General features: G+C 43.9%; 1 protein-coding gene across 1 annotated transcript; it reads left to right on the forward strand.

Moving 5' to 3' along the window:
* Positions 1–478: 478 nt before the first annotated feature.
* GCM1 (glial cells missing transcription factor 1) lies at positions 479–17,871 on the forward strand. Its single transcript, XM_052649568.1, has 5 exons — positions 479–550; positions 11,881–12,133; positions 13,185–13,297; positions 14,898–15,026; positions 17,137–17,871. The coding sequence occupies exons 1-5, from the start codon at positions 479–481 to the stop codon at positions 17,869–17,871; spliced, it is 1,302 nt and encodes a 433-aa protein (XP_052505528.1).
* The last annotated feature ends 3,380 nt before the right edge of the window (positions 17,872–21,251 follow it).

Consider the following 21,251-nt stretch of genomic DNA (forward strand, 5'->3'; position numbering starts at 1 on the left):
TTCTTCCCCATGGTCAAGCTTTATTCCAGCAGGCTCACTAATGGTTCCTACATTTTGTTTTTGTTTGTATGTTGGTGCTTCCCAAAATATCAGTGAAACAGTCTTTTCTGGCAGACGAGCGCTGGTATTTTTAATATTTTCTTCTGAATTCCTTTTCTTAAAAGTCATTTTCAACTGGAGGATAACTGTTTTACAGAGTTGTCCTGGTTTTAACCATACAACAATGTGAATCAGCCACAAGTATACCTCTGTCCTCTCCCTCTTAAACCTCCCTCCCCTCCCCCTCCACCCAAGAGCACTGATTTTTATCTCTAATGATCAGTATCACTGTCATTTATTTTTTAGTGTTGGAAAGTAGTCTCCTGGTCTAAACTGCTTGGGTGGACTGATCCAACTGTAAGAGCCTTTGAGAGCAAAATTCTCAAGTGCTTCTAGAGCAGCTGGATAGACGGAAACCTGTGGGCGACCTGACTTCATCATGGAACCTGAGAACGCGGAATCTTCAGACAAAGAACTAAGCTGGGATATTAATGATATGAAACTGCCGCAGGTATGTACTTGTTCTCATGCTGTGTTCAGCATTTGGCCGTGAAGCCTTGAACGTAACTTGCTAAGACCTGGAAGGAACTTGATGAGGGTCCCAGCTGAGTAAATGCCCCTCCTACAGAGTTTCAGTTGGACATCCGACCAAGGACTTTTTTCATGCGTATAACTTTGATGTATTTATTTTTGGCTGTGCTGGGTCTTCGCTGATGCATGGGCTTTTCTCTAGTTGCGGTGCCCAGGTGTCTCATTTTGGTGCCTTCTCTTGTTGCGGAGCACAGGCTATAGGGCGTACAGGCTTCAGTAGGTGCAGCTCCCAGGCTCTAGAGCACAGGCTTGATACTTGTGGTGCACAGGCTTGATACTTGTGGTGCACAGGCTTAGCTGCCCTGTGGCATGTGGGATTGTCCCAGACCAGGGATGGAAACTGTCTCCTGCATTGGCAGGCAGATTCTTCACACTGAGTCACCAGGGAAGCCTCCGACTGAGGACTTTTAAGAGGAGATTCCTAAACCCATGATTTGAGAAGGCCCTCACAGACAAGACTCCCCTGGTTACAGACTGAAGCAAAGAAAGTATTACTTCCCCTGTCTTTCAAAGTTGTTTTGGCTCCAATGCCACCCGCCTGGCTAGCTAGTAGAGTGAAATCCATGATAACGTGTCTGTAGATTGACTCTCTGTAACACACGAGCTCCCATACAACCTTATTTGCTGGTAGTAATGGGTTTAACCTAAATCTGTCTTTGGGACGTGCCGGTGAGAGTTCTCTTCTAGAACCTTTGTGACTACTACACAGTCCACGCACATGGGGCTACTCTCCAGCTAACAGAGTGGCTTCCATTTCATGTTTTCTTTGCCTTCATCTTTGGCAATGACATTTAAAAAGTTTTTTTTTATTCTGTTTATTTTTGGCTGCACTGGGTCTACCTTGCTTTGCGCGGACTTTCTCTAGTTACTGCAAGCCAGGGCTACGTTTCATTGCAGGGCTCTGGCCTCTCATTACAGTGGCTTCTTTTGTGGAGCACCGGCTCTAAGCGCGCAGGCTTCAGTAGTTGCAGTATACAGGCTTGGTAGTTGCGGCACACAGGCTTAGTTGTTCTGCGGCCTGTGGAATCTTCCCAGACCAAGGATTGATCCCATGTTCCCCTCCATTGACAGGCAGATTCCTGTCTACTGTGCCACCAGGGAAGACCTGGCAATTGACATTTTAAACTCTTAATTTGGTGGAAAACAAAATTTTATATTTTATCTGTTTTTTTTTTTTTTTTTTTTTGCTGAGCCACATGGCTTGTGAGATCTTAGTTCCCCAACTGGAAACGGAATCCCAGGTCACAGCAGTGAAAGCATTGAGTCTTAACCACTGGACCACCAGGGAATTTCCAACATTCGTTGTTTAAAACTGATTTCCCTGACCCCACGTTTTGGTCTTTCTTCCAGTGAAGAAGGTTTTCCCTGGAAGTTATTGGGAAGGGTGCCTGGGAAAGCTAAGACGAGACTGCTAGAACCATCTAGCGGAAGGTCTGATTCTGGGGAATGAGAAATTCGAATTATCCCAAGCAGAGGAGAGGGAATGGAGATTCCACAGTTGTTGTTGTTGTTGTTGTTTTCCACAGTTTTGATTTATACTCATTCCAGATTTCACTCTAAAGAAGGCTTCCAGATCACTCCAAATTTCACTCTAGTGAAGTGCTTCTCTTTATGTTTTCCCTTGAACCTCCTCCCCCATTCTCTCCTGATAGGCTTTGGAAGAGCTAGGAAGCACTAAGTGCTTAAATGAATGCCCTACTTGCCATTCATTTAAGAACGGCTAAATATACCACAGCTAAATCATGCAAATATCTACTTTAAGGGTTTGTGTTTATAGTTGCTTATAATTGGTTTACAATAGTTGTAGCTGTTTCAGGGTAAACTTTCAGATAAATTTTAATTATTCCTGTCTCAGAGACCCATATTCCTAATTCATGATTGCAGGTCCCAAATAGAGAAACTGGACATCTTCAAAAACAAGAGTTGAAGGAAGCAGGTATATAGATGATTTCGCAAATTCCCATCCTAGAGCGGGACCTTTAATGGGGTCTAAGAACACTGTAGTAACATGTATTTTTTCTAGGGCAGAGGATTCATATCATTCATCAAATCTATAGACAAAAGAAAGAACCATGTCCCTGGAGGGGATCTCAGGGTTCATAAAGGTTCATGTTCCAACATGAATTTTCCAAAACTTAAGCCTTCTCAGATACCAGAGACATTTACAAGAAAAGTCCACATTCAATTCTGGAAATGTACCATTTTCAGTTTGTAGAAAAACTTTGGTTGCTCATGGAAATAGATAAGTGTCCTTTAGTTTGTTAAATGTGCCAGGGAAATGATTAAAAGAGCAAATGGTGCCTTAGTGTTTTAGAGAAGGAAATGGCAACCCACTCCGGTATTCTTGCCTGGAGAATCCCATGTACAGAGGAGTCTGGTGGGCCACAGTCCACGGGGCTGCAAAGAGTCAGACGCGACTGAAGCGACTAAGCACGCACGCACATTTTCTGAGCAGAGTCGACATAGTCCTCATCTGGATTTATGGGGCTGTGGAATCATATCAAGACACAGCTGAGGTGAAAAATAGAAGATGTTGAAGCCAAGCACAGTAGATTTTATATTTTGAGAGTGTTTCTAAAGGCAGAGCAGTGTACGATGAGAAGCACAAGGCAAGGAAACCAGGCCTAGGCTTTGAATTCCAGTCTTGCCTCCTTTTACCTGTAGAACTTGAGTTGATTTTACCTGTAGAATGGAGTGATTTAGCATTTCTGAGGTCCCCTTTCCTCTTCTGATAATGAAGTGTTGCACTAAATAGTCTCTTATGGACTCTTTTAGTTCTAACAATCAAGGATCTGGTGACTTGAGATTCAGAAAGTGGCTTGCACCCTAGGACAGGGACTGGGTGCCAATCACAGGGCCTGGCACTTATTAAACAAAACAGGATGAGTATAAAATTCATGAATGAGTGGGTCCATGGCTTATCATCTGGGTGACGCTAAACAAATCTGTTTTCTTGTTTTCATTATCTCCTCTGTAAAAGTAAAGTAGTAATTCTTCATACACCTTGCTTGAATCTCTAAGCTGTTTAGAACAGATGTGTTCTCAAAATGTGTTCTGTAGTGTGTAAGTTACAAGGAATTTTAATGGATGTTGTGGAGGAAGGAAAGAAGAACTAAGTTCAACCAAGTTAAGCCAATTTCTTCTTTTTTTTTTCCCATGCTATGTGGAATCTTAGTTTTGAACGCATGCCCCCTGCAGTGGAAATGCAGAGTCTTAACCACTAGAGAATTTCCTAAGCCAATCTCTCTGCTGCAGACATAGTGTCTTTCTTACTGCATTATGGCTCTCCCAAGAGGAGGCCATGCTGGCAATGTCGCCCTAACTTATTTTTGACCACAAAGCTCTCTCTGTTTTTCCATGGAGCCCCTTAGGCAATGAGTGGTCCTCAGACCATCTGTTTGAGTGTTAAAAAAATATGTTTCAAAGAATTCCATCTATAATAGCAAGCACTGGCTTACTACTATTATACATTTCCCTAATTTCATTCTCTGTCCCCTCCACACAAAGAATTTATAGTTTATTTTTCATATTTGCATGTTCTTGCCACGGTTCCTACAAATTCCTGCAACTTGTAGATAAATTTCTTTCTTATTAATCCACTGACTTGCTTCAAGTTTCAAGATGGTTACCTGAGTGCTTATTGCATCTTCTGGTCCTGGAAACTCCAAAGGCCCTTTCTATATCACAGATCAAGATCTATGAGTTAATTTTTGGCAATAGTGAACAATGACATCCTCATCAGGACATCAGAGATTTTTGATGTCAGTGGGATGTGTCAGATACCACTGGATGCAGGGGCTGTTAATCCATGTTAACTTTCATGGAAGGACTGATGACTTGGGCCAGTGGAACAAGATCAGTGTCCAAACAGAGAATCAATGCCATATAAAAAAATGCCAGAGGCACTGAAGGAGGGCGTATATAATTTAGCATGACTCCGAAATGTCTATGGCCGTATTACCCTAGGCAGTGTCAGGCCTGGTTAGTACTTGGATGGGAATACTGAATGCTGCAGGCTTTGGCTTCCCTGGTGGCTCAGGCGGTAAAGAATCTACCTCCAATACAGGAGACTCAGGTTTGATCCCTGGGTTGGAAAGATCTCCTGGAGAAGGAAATGGCAACCCACTCCAGTATTCTTACCTGGGAAATCCCATGGACAGAGGAGCCTGGCGGGCTACAGTCCACAGGGATCGTAAAGAGTCTGACCCGACTGAGCGACTAACACTTTCACTTACTTTCAGGCATGGGGATAAAGGCTGAGCATTTGGCAAAAGGGCTCTCTCTGGACAAGCATATTGTAAAAGGTGAGAGGATTAGGTCAGATGAAGATAAGACAAACAAGGCAAAGTAGAGCACTTTGAAGTTCAAAGGCTCCCTACAGGGGAGCCATGCACAGGCATTCAGTAAGGAGATCTTGGAGACAAGCAGCCTGAAAGGTGGTTTGGAGGCAGAATTGTTTCATGTGCCCTCCTCTCTTCTTTCAGCTGCATGTTTGTCTTTATAAATCTTCTTGGAACTCATTTCTGTTCACTTGTCTAACTTGTGGTTAATTTGATACCACTTCTGCTTTATCCAGCCTCCACGGAGTCAGCCCAGAACTGCAGGCACTTAACTTACTCAAAACCATCATTGATAAATGCCTATTTATTCCAGTCCAATGTAATAGACCAATTTTGCTTTCTTTTTCTATTCCCTTAAACTACTTTAGAAGTTCAAATATAATTGCTGTAGGGTTTGCTTGATCCAAGCCGCAAAAGTCTGGGTTGGGTTAGTCTTACCTCTGTTAAAAATGCTCACCACATGGTTCATTGGGCTTCCCAGGTGGTGTTCATGGTAAAGAACCTGTCTTCCAATTGCAGGAGGTGTAAGAGACGCAGGTTTGATCCCTGGGTTGGGAAGATCTCCTGGAGGAGGGCATGGCAACCCACTCCAGTATTCTTGCCTGGAGAATCCTATGGACAGAAAAGCCTGGCGGGCTACTGTCCATAGTGTCACAAAAAGTCTGACACGACTGAAGCAACTTAGCATGTACATACATGGTTCATTATAAGGGTGCTTCTCACTAACGTTGATTGTAATACTTGAGAGCCTTGAATGATAAAGAAATCTCTTTCTTTTTTTTTTCTGGTTGAAAATCGGGAAGAAAACCAATTCCTTTTTCTTCTCAATAGTACCCACTGAACAGGGAGACGGGAGCGGCTGCTATCTCCCTGCACCTGCCAGATTCTCTGAGCAGAAGCACAAGCTAGTCCAATAGCCCCACAGCAGACAAACACCCCGAATCATTTTGTTCCTTGAACATGAGCAGTTTGCCGATTAAACCCACAACCAAAGCCACACGGAGCTGTTAACTCACACAATTCCAAGGTTCAAATATACTTTTTGTAGAGAAAATCTTAAACTATACATAGGTTAAACATAAATACGGGGCCACTTGAAGCCTGGAGAATCAACCCCAAAGAGGCCATGTCTCTGATGAGTTCATTCCTGGACCATGGTTTTAACAAGCATAATTTCCTTTGCCTCAGTCTTACGGGCAAAAGTGAATCTCTGAGCTCCTTCTGTGAATTTGTGTGGAAAAATGTAATTGGAACAAGCTAGTTGTAATCAGATGTGTCTTGGTGCTAGGGAGCTAAGGGGTAAATATGAGTCTGCATTTCTGGTGAATTATTATCTGACTGGATGGTCAGGTCACCTTGCTGTTGGTCTGACGGGGACACTCGTGACTTTGTCCTCTTTGCCTGGCATTCTGCTTGCTCTCAATGTCATTTGAACTCCCTGGGACATCTCCACCTATACGGACCCTATATGGTCATTGGATCCCCCCACTTTGGGAGCCAGAATTCTTCTGCTGCCCTCTGCTTCTGGGGTGGTGGAGATGGTAGCAGAGACTCTCATTGGGTGCCTACCAGGAGGTCCCTTGCTTAGCCGGGTGGAATTGGGAAGGAAAGGGAGAAAAGAAAAGGTAGGGGGTGACAGAATTTGAAAGCTGGGGCACTCTGTCCCACCTTAGTGTTGTCCCAGCAAATATAGAACTTTTAACCTGCATCTTGACCTTTAATAAAGGTAGGGAATTGCAAGATTACCCAAAGGCAGTAATGCTTAAGTTAACTCAAAAGCATTTAGTCGAATTGAATTTCTCTCTTTGAAAACATTTGGAGTTGGGTTTCCAGTTGGTTCAGATAGGTAAGTTCCCGAAAAGTTGAAGGTAAATCAAAATGCTGGATAAATTTTTTTTTTCTGTGCTCCATAAGTAATATCTAATTTTTCCCTCTCTGATTTGTTTAAACATGTATCTGTTTGCTAACCCTGTTTTATTTGGAAACATTTATTTCTGAGGAATTTATAAGTTATTCTTATTAAAGAAAACCTAGCAGATAATTGTTTTACACTAGAGTGGATTATATCCCAAGGGAAAATCATTTTTAATATAATAGCATGCTAATATCAATATTTTTGATATCTCATTTCAGAATTTTGATTTTAGTTCATTAGTTTTATGTAACAGTGTATATTTCTTAAGATACCCATTAAAACTTCAAGTAGTTAAATAAATGAGAATGAGGGAGGAATGAAAGGTGCTATCATTGCATGGCTTCAAAGGTTTTGAGCGACTTAGAAGACTAAGTCTCTTAGGGACAAAAATTACATAGAGAAGTCACAGAAATATTCATTAAACCACCAATGATATTACCCACGATATAATACAATATAAATTTGTTATATTTATATGTTGGAAACCTTAAGAATATTCCCTTTAACTTATAAACTTCTTAACCAAGAGGAAAAACAAAGAGTTACTCATGAAAATTTAGAAATAAAAATAAACAGAAGATCTGAAAAGAGGGAAATGTTTTGTGAGGAATTGTTAAACAAGATGAAGAAATAATCGTTCTTCCTTTAAAAAGTTATGCTCTAGTGCCTTAAATTTTAGTAGATTTTCAGAGTTCCCTATCATTCGATACCTGGATTCCTTTGCATCACTGGAATCTAGGTTTTCTCATATTTGCAATGTCAAAAAATGTCAGAAATCCTACAAAAGTCCAAGTCACAAGATTGGTCATATGTAAATAGCCAAGAAAATATCTTGATGTAAATATTCTTGCTCCTGGTAATTTTCTTGAGGTTGTACGTTGTCAGACTTATTACTGGCTTATTAATGGAATTGGAAAACTAAGGTACTGGTGGAGGAGCTGATGGGAAAAAAAGCTTAACATACCGTGGAATGCAGAACAAACTATGTGGGCTTTAGAATGAACCTCAACAATATTAAAATAATCAAAAACACAGAGTGTGTTCAACTACAGTGGATCCAAACTAGACATTAATAACAGAAGACAACAGGAAATTCTGTAAATACACGGAAACTAAACAATATATTTCTAAATAACTCATCAAAGAGGAAAACTCATAGGGAAGAGAAAACATATGTTAAACTAAGAGAGAAAGAAAAGACAGTCCAGAGCATTTCTTGCTCCACTGGCAGGGAGTCCTTGCTTTAATTGGAATATTTGAATTGCTCTCACAAACCCTGTAGGTTCCTTCTGGTTTGTGGTGTCTACGCCACTGACCAGACTGAAGGGGCCCCTCACCTTTATTTTATTTATTTAAAAAAAAATTATGTATTTACTTGGCTGCACTGGGTCTTTAGTTGCATCTTCATTGCAGCATGGGATCTCTTAGTTGCAGTATGTAGGATCGAGTTCCCCAACTGGGGTTCGAATCTAGACCCCTTGCAGTGAGAGCCTGGTGTCTTAGTCAGTGGACCACCAGAGAGGTCCCATCCCACACCTTTAAAACACGGAAATCTCAGCTTTCCTTCAAGACCACCTTGTTCTTATCTCTGCTGCCCTGACACCTGTGCTTTGTATTGGAATAATTCAAATCCACTGATAGATTTCTGCAGCCCAGATTGTTAAAGGTCCACATTTTAACGTTTTAACCTACCTTGTTATTACTTCAGAAGATAAAATATTATGCTTTTGGCGGCATGTCTGTGGCAGAAGAGAGCACTGTTTAGAGCTTTGGATCAGAAGGAAGAGAAGAGAAGGTGGGTGGAGGAACCAGGAGACACAGAGGGAAAGAGGGGGCCGCTTCCGGGGGCTGCCCGAGGCTGTGTGTTGAATTAATACCACTCAGAATTACCAGAGAAGTTGGGGAGAGACTGGAGAATACAGCTCACTCAGCATCTTGGCCCGGCTGCCTCTCTCCTAGAAACTAGAAGCAGTCGCCTTTGGAGCAGAGGGGACCCCCCACCCCGAGACACCACCCCCTTTCCCCTGCCCTTCTGGAGCAGTGTCCCCTTTCCTCACCACTGGACGGCACAATGGAGCTATTGTTGTCACTGTTCTGAGACAGAAGCTCAAAACCAGGAGCTGTGCCAATGAAACTTTGGTTTTAGAGGGGCCTGGACTCCTGTCTTACATTTGTCTAAACAAGGTTTAAAGTGTCAAGTGACTTCTCTGGGGGTCATCTCCTGAAAGCTGCTGGCCCTCACACCCAACGGCTGGTGTGTGTTGCCCAAGATCAGAAGACTAACAGCTAACACTGATGTGGAACTTGCTGTGTGCCAGGCACTGGCTTTATTTTTTATTGATGTATAGTAGATTTGCCATGCTGCTTTAGTTTCTGGTATACAGCAAAGTGATTCAGTTACACATTTATCAATGTACATTCTTTTCCATATTCCTTTCCATTACAGTTTATTACAGGAAATCAAATAGAGTTCCCTGTGCTATACAGTAGGACCTTTTTTTTTTTAATTTATTTTACATATATAGTAGTTTGCATCTGCTAACTCCAAATTCCTAATTTAGCCCTCTCTGCTTTCCTCTTGGTAACCATAAGTTTGTTTTCTATGTCTGTGAGTTTATTTTCATTTTGTAGATAAATTCATTTGTATCATTTTTTTTTTTCCTTTTTTCCCCCCTGCTACACACAACTTGCAGGATCCTAATTTCTTGAACAAGGAATGAGCCCAGGCCCTCGGCTGTGAAAGCACTAAGTCCTAACCACTGGACCACAAGGCAATTCCCTGTATCTTTTTTTTTTTAGGTTCTACATATAAGCAATATGATATTTGTCTTTTTTTTTACTCGCTTCAACTTAGTATGGTCACCTCTAGGTCGATCCATGCTGCTGTAAATGGTGTTATTTCATTCCTTTTCCTGGCTGAATATTCCATGATACGTATGTACTACTTCTTTATCCATTCATCTGTCAGTGGACACTTAGGTTGCTTCCGTGTCTTGGCTGCTGTGAGTAGCAAGCACTGTTTTGAATGTTTTGTGTATGTTAACCCGTTCAGTCTTCAAACATCCCTGTCGGGCAGGTACTCCCACGGCCCCCATCTCACAGAGCAGAAAGAGGAGCCCTGAGCGGGAAGGAACCCTCTCAGGGTAGAAGGAACCCTCTCAGGGTAAGGCCCACACCCTGGCCTCCACAAGTTGCGCTCCTACTAGCAGCTGACAAGCTCTCTGTGAAGGGCCAGATAGTAAATATTTTAGGTTTTGTGGGCCATACAGTCTTGAGTGCACCTACTGGACTCTGTCATGGTGTATAAATGTCTTCACAGACAACACATATGAATGAACATGGCTGGGTTCCAATAAAACTTTATTTACAAAAACAGGCATTGGGGACTTCCTGGTGGTCCAGTGGCGAAGACTCTGCTCCCAAAGCAGGGGGCCTGGGTTCGATCCCTGGTCAGGAAACTAGATCCCACATACTGCAACTAAGAGTTCACATGTCAAAACTAAGACCTGACACAGTCAAATAAATAAATATATTTTTTAAAAAAATAGGCATTGGACTGGATTTGGCCCATGGTCCTAGCTTGCAGACCCTAGCTCTTCGCTATTAATTAGTACTACCTGTCATGTACATAAAACCTCTCATTTTTATTTCCTTAGACCCATTTCAATCTCCATGAAATTCCATACAAATGACAACTATCATTAACAATATAAAACTTACAATTTACAACACATCTGCTCTTCCCAGTACTTTTGTGAAGAGTGTTTTATCAATATCCTGATTTAAGAGAAGAACAAAATGAGTCTTAGGAGACAGCTGCCTACCCAGAATCTCATGTTACAAAGTTCTTTGGCGTCTTCTACACTTGAACTCCAACTTGGAGAGACACGACCTCCTGGAACTTCCCTTCTATCCTGATGCTTGCTTTTCCTCCTCAAACATCTTGTTTTTCCTTTCTCATATTCTATGCTGTGTTTTCTTGTGTGAGGAGCAAAGGAGAAGCACCCTTTGGAGCTTCTAGAATCTAAACCCTAACCTTCCAGAAGCTTCTTGTTGAAAAATGTTTCTTATACCAAGTCTCTGGAAGCTGCAAGAATGGGCACTGCTTAAGTTTGACCACTGAGATTGCTAATGATTCTCACTCTAAGAACTGGCCAAACGTGGCCATGAGCCATAACTTCACTAACATTCAGCCAGAGCTCCCTGCATGCCAGGTGATACGCTAAGTACTTTTTATATGTTATCCTGTGTAACTCAGACCCACTCGAGGTAGGTAGGTCTAGTTATTTCTATTATGTAGATGTAGAAACAGAGGCAAAGAAAGTCAAATAACTTATGCTATGAGGATTGAGTATCCTGTGTCCCTGCCCACTTAAAGAGGAGAGCTTTGTTTAGTTAGGTACCATGGGCAGGGAACTGTGTCAGTCCCGGGCAGGAACATGAAAGTTTTCAATCGAGCTCAACTTGTCCTTACTCCTCCACCCTGTTTGAGGCGCATGAACATGAGAGTAGAGCAAAGGGGAGGGAGTTTCCGCAGAGGAGGAAGTGGCTCTCCAGCCTTCCACCGCGATTCTCAGGTGGTTTTGCATTAAACCCTCTACTTTCTCAACAAGCTAACCACCACGGGGAGCGTGACACTATCTCACTGCCCTGTCCCAGTGCCGTCCATAGCCACTGTGCAAGAGTACCATTGTGTTGCTTCACCCTCCAACATTCTCAGTGAGCAGTGGTCCTCACTCTCATCACCAAAGGCTAGAGGAGCATCAGTCATGCAGAGGGCTGCATCATAAGCCATTCTGGTCCAGGGGGCAGATGTGGGATGGACCCAGTGGTCACATGGCCGCAGCTGGGCTGTGCACGCTCAGACCACGTGGTAAGATCCAGCTTGGTCTTTGCCAGAGATACAGAGCCCAGAAGAGCTGCGCACCAGGCCACCTTTATGCCCAGTGGTGACTTCAGCTGGAACTATAATCATCTCCTTTGTGTTTTCATCAGAACGTGAAAAAGACGGACTGGTTCCAGGAGTGGCCCGACGCCTACGAGAAACACATCTACAGCTCCGACGACAGGAACGCACAGCGCCACCTGAGCAGCTGGGCCATGCGCAACACCAACAACCACAACTCCCGCATCCTCAAGAAGTCCTGCCTGGGCGTGGTGGTGTGCGGACGCGACTGCTCGGTCGCCGAGGGCCGCAAGGTCTACCTGAGGCCAGCCATCTGCGACAAGGCCCGACAGAAGCAGCAGAGTGAGTGGCGCTCCCGCCGAGGGGCCTTAAAGTTCTCGCTCCTCCCGGGGTCCAGCCTTTGTGCTGGAGGGTGGACGAGACCAAGGCCGTTTCTAGAGATCATTTTAAGGCGAGCCAGCCCGCCCCCCGGGCCCCTGTATCCCCATAGATCTGCCGTGCCCGCTGCACCCACCGCTAACACTGCTCCCTAGGGTTAAGATCTGATTTGGGGCCTCTATTAAAAGGAGGATGCATCACTCAGGGGACAAGCATTAACTCATCAGCGCAGTCACATATATGAATAGTGTAAGAGAAAGTTGTGCATCAGGCTTGCCACCCTACACCTTGGGGAATGGGGTCCCCCAAATGATCTCAGTGAGTGCTTTGATCCGAAGGGGGACCCAGGACTAAATCTGAGGTTAGACTCAATTCCATGCCATTTAGGTTCAGGCCATCATCACATGCTAATTCTTTTTTTTTTTTTAATCATATTCATCAGATTGTGAAATAGATGCATTCACCATTCCCTGTGCATTGCCCACTTCAGACCTCAAGTTACTTCATGTTCTTTCCTTGTCCTTTGTTTTCCAAACTTGCTCTCAGGGCAGGGCGGTATCAGTCATTTACACGTTAGTGGAAATTTAGTAGCTGCATTCTCTCTGTTGTGTGGTTTTGCTCCTTGACCCTTAGTTCAAATTGTGAAATGAAAGAATTTTTTCCTCTTTATAAAGAATTTGAAGTATCAGTAAATAAGGAGAGAGGGATTTTTTTTTTTTTTTTTTTTTTTTGCTTAAAACAGCTCCCACCTCCTGCTCACCCCCAACCTGTAAAATATTCCACTGAGTAAATAACTGCTTCCTCTACCGCCTGTGAGAGTGACCTGGGCTGCTTGAGTGGTCTGGTCTCCTAGGCCCAGGAGTCATGCCCAGTGGGTGAAAGTCTGTAACACTGTGCCCAGGTGGACTCTCTGCTGTGCAGGAGTCAAGTCTGACCCAGGCAGAGCTGCACAGACTCAGGGGTCCGCTGGCCCGGGCTCTGCCGGGCGTGGTCACCTTCCTCTGCTCTTTTGTAGGGAAACGCTGTCCCAACTGCGACGGGCCCCTGAAGCTCATTCCCTGCCGGGGCCACGGGGGCTTTCCCGTCACCAACTTCTGGAGGCACGATGGACGCTTCATATTTTTCCAGGTTGGATTTACGTTAGAGATTCCTTTTCTTTTTACTTCAGGAACTGTTCCCAGAGCATGAGGGAGACTTGCCTCCGGGAGAGGAACAGTTGGAGGGGAGTCTGCACCCTCCCTGGGGGAACCCTCTGGGCAAACGAACGTCTGTACCCCGAACCTCGAGAGGAGCCAAGGGTGGAGCCCAGGTTCCCAGGGGGCGACCGCTGTCAGCAACATGAGCCCCTGTGCGCTGGCTTTCCGCAGACCCAGCTCTGTAAACATGGACACGTTGCTTTACTCCCCTAAGCCCTAGTTTTTGGTAAAATGTGGTATTAAGGGGTCCTCTCCAGGGAGGTGGTAGACTCTGAGAGCTGGACTGTTTGGATCTGAGTCCTTGCTAAACCTGTCTCTGAAAAGAAAATGCTCTGAATGTATAGGGTTTGCCAACTTCTGGAATATGACTATTCTCATCATGGGTGATTTCAAGTTGATTTTCTTTAAGTTAATTATTTTAGTATGCATTTTTTTCATAATACTTACATGATCATAAGGTTGAATACAGGGTTTCATGGCAAAAGCATATCAGAAATTAATATTGAAGGTAATAGAGAATGAAGATATTAAGCTTGACAGAAATTCTCTGGAAAGAGCTCTTCGGTAGAACTGTGTAAGACGACCTGAAATTTTCTTTCCTTGCTTTCCTCTTTGTTCATTCAGTATCTCCAACAAATATATTTAAAAAATTTTTAATTCTATTGGAGTATAATTGATTTAGGGGGGCTTCCCAGGTGGCGCTAGTGTTAGAGAAGCTGCTTGTCAATGCAGGAGACACAAGAGACACGGGTTTGATCCCTGGAGGAAGGTACCTTGGAGGAGGAAATGGCAACCCACTCCAGTATTCTTGCTTAGAAAATCCCACAGACAGAGAAACCTAGTAGTCCATGGAGTCACAGAGTCGGACATGACTGAGCATGCACACACACCCATAGTTGATTTACAGTGTTGTGTTCATTTCAGATGTACAGCAAAGTGTCAAAACATTTTTAACAACCAGCTCACAAAATACCTGAATGGCCAACAGTTGGCTCTCCACCTGGCTGGCTCTGGCACACTCTGGATCCCAGTTCCCCCACTTTACTAGAGGAGGTTTCCATGCCTCTATCTCCTCCTACTCTGTAAGCTGGGGACGATGGTAATGGTGTGGCCCTCACAGTATTGCACTGAAGATTCAAGGATATGTGTAATCAGTGTTACTCATTATCACTATGAGTGTGACGTGGCAGGGCTGGGGAGAAGCACCGTGCAAAGAAGGCGTGCCATCAGCAAAGACTGGTGGGTGGGTGGGCTTCTTGTTCAGTCACCAAGTTGTGTCCGACTCTTTTCAACCCCATGGACTGCAGTATGCCAGGCTTCCCTGTCCCTCACTGTCTTCCAGAGTTTGCTCAACCTCATGTCCATTGAATCGGTGATGCTATCCAACCCTGGGAGGATCGTAAAAGGTTGCTCTGATCTTGTGGCAACAGTCAACTGCAACAGCACCCAGTCCGACAGCAGAGAACAGGATAAGACTTTAGGTACCGTGAAGTACATCTAGTTGTTTATCTCACTGCTTCTTCTCCTTTAAGTCAAAGGGAGAGCATGACCATCCAAAGCCAGAAACCAAATTGGAAGCTGAGGCCAGAAGAGCAGTGAAGAAAACACACTCAGCGTCTTCCTCAGTCTCCTCGAAGCTGAAACAGAGCCCAGAGATAAAGGTAACCTTGCTCCATGCATCTTCAAAATATGTGGGGACTTGCCATCCCTGTGGTGGCAGCCTTAGATTTCCCTGTCATCACCTACAAATGAGGGCTTCACACATGCCGCTAGCGGTAAAGAATCCGTCTGCTAATACAGGAGACCCAAGAGATACGGGTTCTACCCCTGGGTCAGGAAGATCCCCTGGAATAGGAAATGGCAACCCATTCCAATATGCCTACCTGGAAAATTCCATGGACAGAAGAGCCTAGAAGGTGCAGTCCATGGGGTTGCAAGTCAGACACGACTGAGGACAAATTCCTAGGCAGAATTTATCTGTGATGGATTAAGCATGCTCTTAGCAGGTCTTTGAACCTACAAAGGAGAGCCCCAAATCATATATCTTCAGGCTCACCTATGAGCTAGCATCTGGCAAAGAAACTGAATATGTAAATATGAATACTTTTCCTCTTAATGTCTACCATCTTTGTAGTATGCTCTCAACCATAAAGTCCATATAATTTCAGAATCGTCTTCCCTACTGTAGTTAAAAAGAGACCTGAATTAGTACTTAACCGATGTTTGGCATTCTCTGTATTTCTGCTAGAACCAAAAAGAAATGATCTGCATAAAATCTGAGCCTCATACTTCTTTACTCTCCCCCGAAGCCGATGATTTCCTTAGTGCACTTCACCAAGATGATATAACCAGGCAGTTTTTGAAAACAGTGATCATCTGGGGATGTAGGGGTGCCCACTTCTCCCCACAGTCAAACAGCGCTGTGATGTTCACGGCTTTCTGGGTGTCATACTGTAGGTAGGATTTGTCTCCTTAATAGTGTTTTACTAATTCCTATACTTTTTCCTAGGCTTCCCAGGTGCTGCTAGTGGTAAAGAATCCGCCTGCCAATGCAGGAGATGCAGATTCAATCCCTGGGTGGGGAAGATCCCTTGGAGGAGGGCATGGCAACTCATTCCAGTATTCTTGCCTGGAGAATCCCATGAACAGAGGAGCCTGGTGGGCTAGAGTCCATAAGGTCACAAAGAGCTGGACACGACTGAAGTGACTGAACAAGCATGCAGCATACTTTTTCTGCTGGTCTATGGTCCACGTTTCAGGAGCACAGAAATTGAGCCACTCCATCCTTGGAGGTTCTAATGTTCCTTAAGGGGAAAAAGTCATAATTTGAGTCATAATTTCAGGGAAATAGGAGCCCCTGAATCCCACCTACCAACCCTGGCAGAAGTTGCAGGGGCTTCCTTCTCACTCACCCTTCCTGGTCAGTCTTTCCAACTCCATCCTTTTATTCCTCAGTTGTTGTGGTTGTGTAGTTGCTAAGTCATGTCCGACTCTTTTGTGACCCCATGGACTGTAGCCTGCCAGGCTCCTCTGTCCATAGGATTTTCCAGGCAAGACTACTGGAATGGGTTGGCATTTCTTTCTCAGGAGATCTTCTCAACCCAGGGGTCAAACTTGCATCTCCTGCGTTGGCAGGCAGATTCTTTACCACTGAGCCACCAGGAAAGCCCTATTAGGCAATAGTTTTACATAAACAAGAAGATAACTGAGTCCTTAAGCAGATTCTTTTCTTGTGATTAACTGGAGAATGATATACCTTCTCCATTTAGGAAAAGAAGTTGACCACGTCATATGCCAGAGGTCTGTGATTCAACAAAGTGAGCTCGGAGTTTCTTGAGGAAAAAAAAAATAAACTCTTGGAATCCACTAAAAAGTAGAAAAGTCAAGGAGGAAGTTGAGATTCCCCTGAGGATAATGTAAAACTCTGAAGCTGTGGTTTGATTTGTCTTAGATAGCCCCTTACAAGTTTCTCACAGAGGCAGTTAGGGTTTCAGATTTGCATTTGAGGTGGAATGTTCTAAACATTCTCCCGTCTGAGTAAAAGAAGGCCCATGCGGCCCTTCCTGGTTGGTCAGATCTCGCATTGAAATGGCAGCAGCCTTGAGTTCTTGCAGGCCTCGTGTGCTTGTGCAAAGCCCTGTGTATGTTTGTGCTTCGAGTATGTAGGGAATGAGGAAAATGCACAGAGCACTTACTTGTGCAGGGTCACTCCTGGGTGCCTGGGGTAGTAGGGTGAGTTTAACTTATTAACACGAGCTTTTGTCTTTCCAGCCTCTTCCAGGTGAAACACAGAGTTGGGAAAATTTAACTTGGTCTTTCCAGGAAGCTGTCCAACTGCCTCCTAGTTACAGCGGACATGTGATAGGTTACACTCCCCAGCAGAAGGCATGGAATGATGGCTCATCCTTCCCCGAGAGCTATGGTTTGGGGGGTACCTCTGAGCTGGCAAACCTCACTCCCACCCTGGGCCCCCCTCAGCTCTACGACAAATGGGATTTGTCCCACAGTCGGGTCTCCAGCAGTGGAGACCTGCTCCAGCCCTCCATCTCTGGAGTCTTCTCTGATTACAGTGATCTGCAGGCGTGGAATAAGAATGTGGCTTTGGGACGAAGTCCTCTGAATGACAACAGTTGTCCCAGTTACCCATTTCCTCTGACCAGCTGGCCCTATGACTTCTCCCCTTCCCAGAGCTCTTCAGAACCCTTCCACCAGCCGGTTCCAGTGGAACCACCAGCAGTCAAATCCAGCTATCCACCCATATGGCCAAATCAAGGGGGTGAACTTTATGAAGAGAAGGTGCCTGTGGATTTTAACAGCTACCACCCTCCCACCACATGCCATTCACCGCAGGAAGACCCCCTTCTCCTCAGCCATACCTCTCAGCCTTATCATCAATATGCCCTGTCTGGCAAGAGCAACAAATGGGATTTTGATGAAGAAATGGGGTGCCTGGGTTTGGATCACTGCAACAATGAGATGCTTCTAAATCTCTGTCCTTTAAGATGATCCAAATCAGAGCCCTTGTGCACTGCTGGCGGGAGTGTCATTTGCAGCCACTGTGGAAAACAGTATGGAGCTTCCTCAAAAGATTAAAAGTAGAACTATACCAGATGATCCAGTAATCCCACTCCTAGATGAATAACAGAATGAAACCAAATCACTGTCCTGAAGAGACATCTGCACTACCGTGCTCACTGCAGCCTCAGTTACAGTAGCCAAGACATGGAAGCAACCCAAGCAGGTGCATGGGTAAAGAAAATGTGGGGCGTGTATATATATACAAATATATATATATATATTCCATTGAGCTATAAAAAGGAAATCAAGTCATTTGCAACAATATGGATGGACCTTGAGGGCATTATGCTAAGCCAGAAAGAGAAAGACAAATATTGTATGATCTCGCTTACATGTGGAATATTAAAAAACCCAAATTTATAAGAAACAGAGATCAGATTTGTGATTTTCAGAGGCAGAGGGTGAGGGGTGGGAAAAGTGGGTGAAAGTGATCAAGAGGGAGAAACTTCCAGTTTTAATATAAATAAGTTCTGGAGATGTGAGGTACAACATGACTGTTAACAAGTCTGTACCATAGTTAACAAGACTGTACCATATATTTGAAAGTTAAGAGAATAGAGCTTAAAAAGTATCGCAAGGGAAAAAAAAATACAACTGTCTGGTGATGACTATTAACCACTCTTAATGTGGTAAACATTTTGCAGCATATGCATGTATCAGGGCATTATGGTGTACACTTTAAACTTATACAATGTTATTTGTCAATTATATCAATAAAATTATGTCTCAATAAAACTGGGGGAGAAAAATGGCTGAAATCTTTTATAGCCATTTAAAAAACTGGAGGGGATAGCTGAAAGAATTTCTGTAGGAAGTAGTTTTCAAAAGGCAACCAACTGCAGATAAGTCAGAATCATGATGGCAAGCAGAAGGCAAGACTTCTTTCTTACTGTGAGTAAAATCTTGGCCTGTCCTCCTCCTCTCTAATAGGAGTATTAGAGGAGTCTTCAGGGGTACTAGAGTACTAAGGCAGTCCTCAGGAGCAGTGGGGTACTAAGGGAGTCCTCAGGAGTACTAGAGTAGTCTTCAGGAGTACTAGAGTATTAGGGGAGTCCTCAGGAGTACTAGAGTGCTCCACAGTGAGGACTGAATGTCCAACCTGTGGCAGGCTATTTCCTCTGCTCCTTTTTCCTCCACAATATTTGGGAATCTCAGCACCTAAGCTGCATTATCTGTTCCATTTTCAATGTCCTTTAAATGACCTCAAACCAAGCAGATATGAAAAGCCAGTTACCCAGGATCTCAGCTAAGCCTTCTTGGAAATGGAACGAAGGACCAGAGAGAGTGAAAGAGCTTCAGAGGAGCAGAAAGATGAAGTAGTTAGCACTTTGTCTAGTATGAAACATACAGAGTTGGTTTATAAGATGTGTCCCCTAGTTGATTTTTAAGACTCATCAAGACAAGGGATAAGACCCAACCCTATTTCCTAAAGACAAAGAGCAGCAAAGTTAAACGGCTGCATGAAGAGACATTCCAGGGGCACCAGACAGTCCCCTTTCCTCCCTCCTCTCCTCCCTGTCTTCCCCTTCCACGAGGGCTCCACTTTTGTCCCATTTGTCTTTATTTTTACAGTGTTGAACAGCACAGTTTCCAAATATGTGCTTGAAAATGTTTGCTTAGAAGAGTCCTTGTATAATTAACATGGCCACGGTCAGGCAGTTTATTTGAATGCCAGATCGTTTTTTTGCTGAAGTACTTTACAATAAAGGTGCGCCCAGACAAAATCAGGAAAGAACCATGCAATCAGCGAATATTTTCAAAATAAATGCTCTTTTCTATTTGAATAGTAACAAATGCACGTGATACAAAATTGGACTCCTAGTGTCCTTCTTAAGGCAACTATTCTCTGCTTTCCAAAGATTAGAGATACTCTCTGCATACAGTCATCCTCCCTTATCCATGGTGTGGGTATGTTCCCAAACCCCCAATGGATGCCTGAAATCACAGAGAGTACTAAACTCTATATATACTAAGTTTTCCCTATACTTCTATGCCTGTGGAGGTTTAGTCACTAAGTCGTGTCTGACTCTTGGACCCCATGGACTGTAGTCTGCTAGGCTCCTCTATCCATGGGATTTCCCAGGCAAGAGTACTGGAGTGGGTTGCCATTATCTACTCCAGGGGACCTTCCTGACCCAGGGAATGAATTAGGATTTCCTGCATTGCAAGTGGATTCTTTACCAACTGAGCTACCAGGGAAGCCCATACATACCTATGACAAAGCTTAAATCATAAATTAGGTTCAGTAAGATAATATCTGAATTGCTGGCATCATTATTGTTACACTTTGGGACCATTATTAAGTAAAATAAGGGTTATTTGAACATAAGGATGGTGATAGTATAACAGTTGATCTGATAACCAACATGGCGACTAACAGGTGGGGAGGATACACAGTGTGGAGGCCCTGGACAGAGGGGTGATTCACATCCTGGCTGGGAAGCCAGAAGGATCATATTGTTGTGTGTAGCTGAACTTTGATATTTTCATTGCTGCATTAAATTTATTTATTTGCACCTACAATGCCTTTCCTCCATGCTCTAAGACAGGTGTCTCTGCTCGCGAAACATTTTGGCTCAAACTTCTAAGAAGAAGTATCTCATGAAATTCACCACTACTTGGAGAGCCCCAGGAGTTTGCAGCCCCCCATCCTTCCTGGTCCTTGAGTGTAAACAACCAATGAGAGACATGTAACCGTTGGATCCAAGGGTTGGAACAAAGTTTAAAGGTTGCTTGTGCAAGTATCTGAACAGACATGAATCTACTTGATAACTTCTTAAATAGAAGCTTATCCAGCCCGTGTTTATATCTTTGCAGAGAAGAGAAATTCTTTCCTTCAGCGCACAATCAGAATCACAATTTCATCAGGTGCTTTGAATTCAGGTCATTTCAAGGATGCCTTACTGTTCCCTGAGGACAAGGACTAGGTCTTCAGTTGAAAAATATTACGAGCCTACTATATATACCCAAGCAGCGAGACATCTGAATCTGTGTGACTCACAAAAGCAAGGGAAGGCCCTGAGGGCTAGTCCTTACTACAACGACGCAGTGGTCAAAACAGCCTAACACAGGCACTGACCACAATACATGGAATTTCAAACTTTTGCACAGAATCCAAAGTACATTTTAGACTGGGGACTGTTTGGCAGCCACAGCTATCGCAAAGACGGGCCTTTTAAATTAGGCTGCATTGGATATTCAAAAGGCGAAAAAGAAGACAGGCTTAGGGTGGAGCAGGCTATGTATGGGGTGAGGCCATGGCATGGTGTACACTCTTAGGTCTGGGAGGCTCCCCCTGCACCTCAAGA

Source organism: Budorcas taxicolor, chromosome 11, assembly GCF_023091745.1.
Source record: "Budorcas taxicolor isolate Tak-1 chromosome 11, Takin1.1, whole genome shotgun sequence".
NCBI lineage: Eukaryota > Metazoa > Chordata > Mammalia > Artiodactyla > Bovidae > Budorcas > Budorcas taxicolor.

Bases quoted from the DNA above. Each gene is read 5' to 3' on its own strand.
- GCM1 (XM_052649568.1), top strand. From the start codon at position 479: ATGGAACCTGAGAACGCGGAATCTTCAGACAAAGAACTAAGCTGGGAT. The intron at 12,134-13,184 runs GTGAGTGGCGCT...GCTCTTTTGTAG, and splicing joins GGCCCGACAGAAGCAGCAGA to GGAAACGCTGTCCCAACTGC. The intron at 13,298-14,897 runs GTTGGATTTACG...TTCTCCTTTAAG, and splicing joins GACGCTTCATATTTTTCCAG to TCAAAGGGAGAGCATGACCA.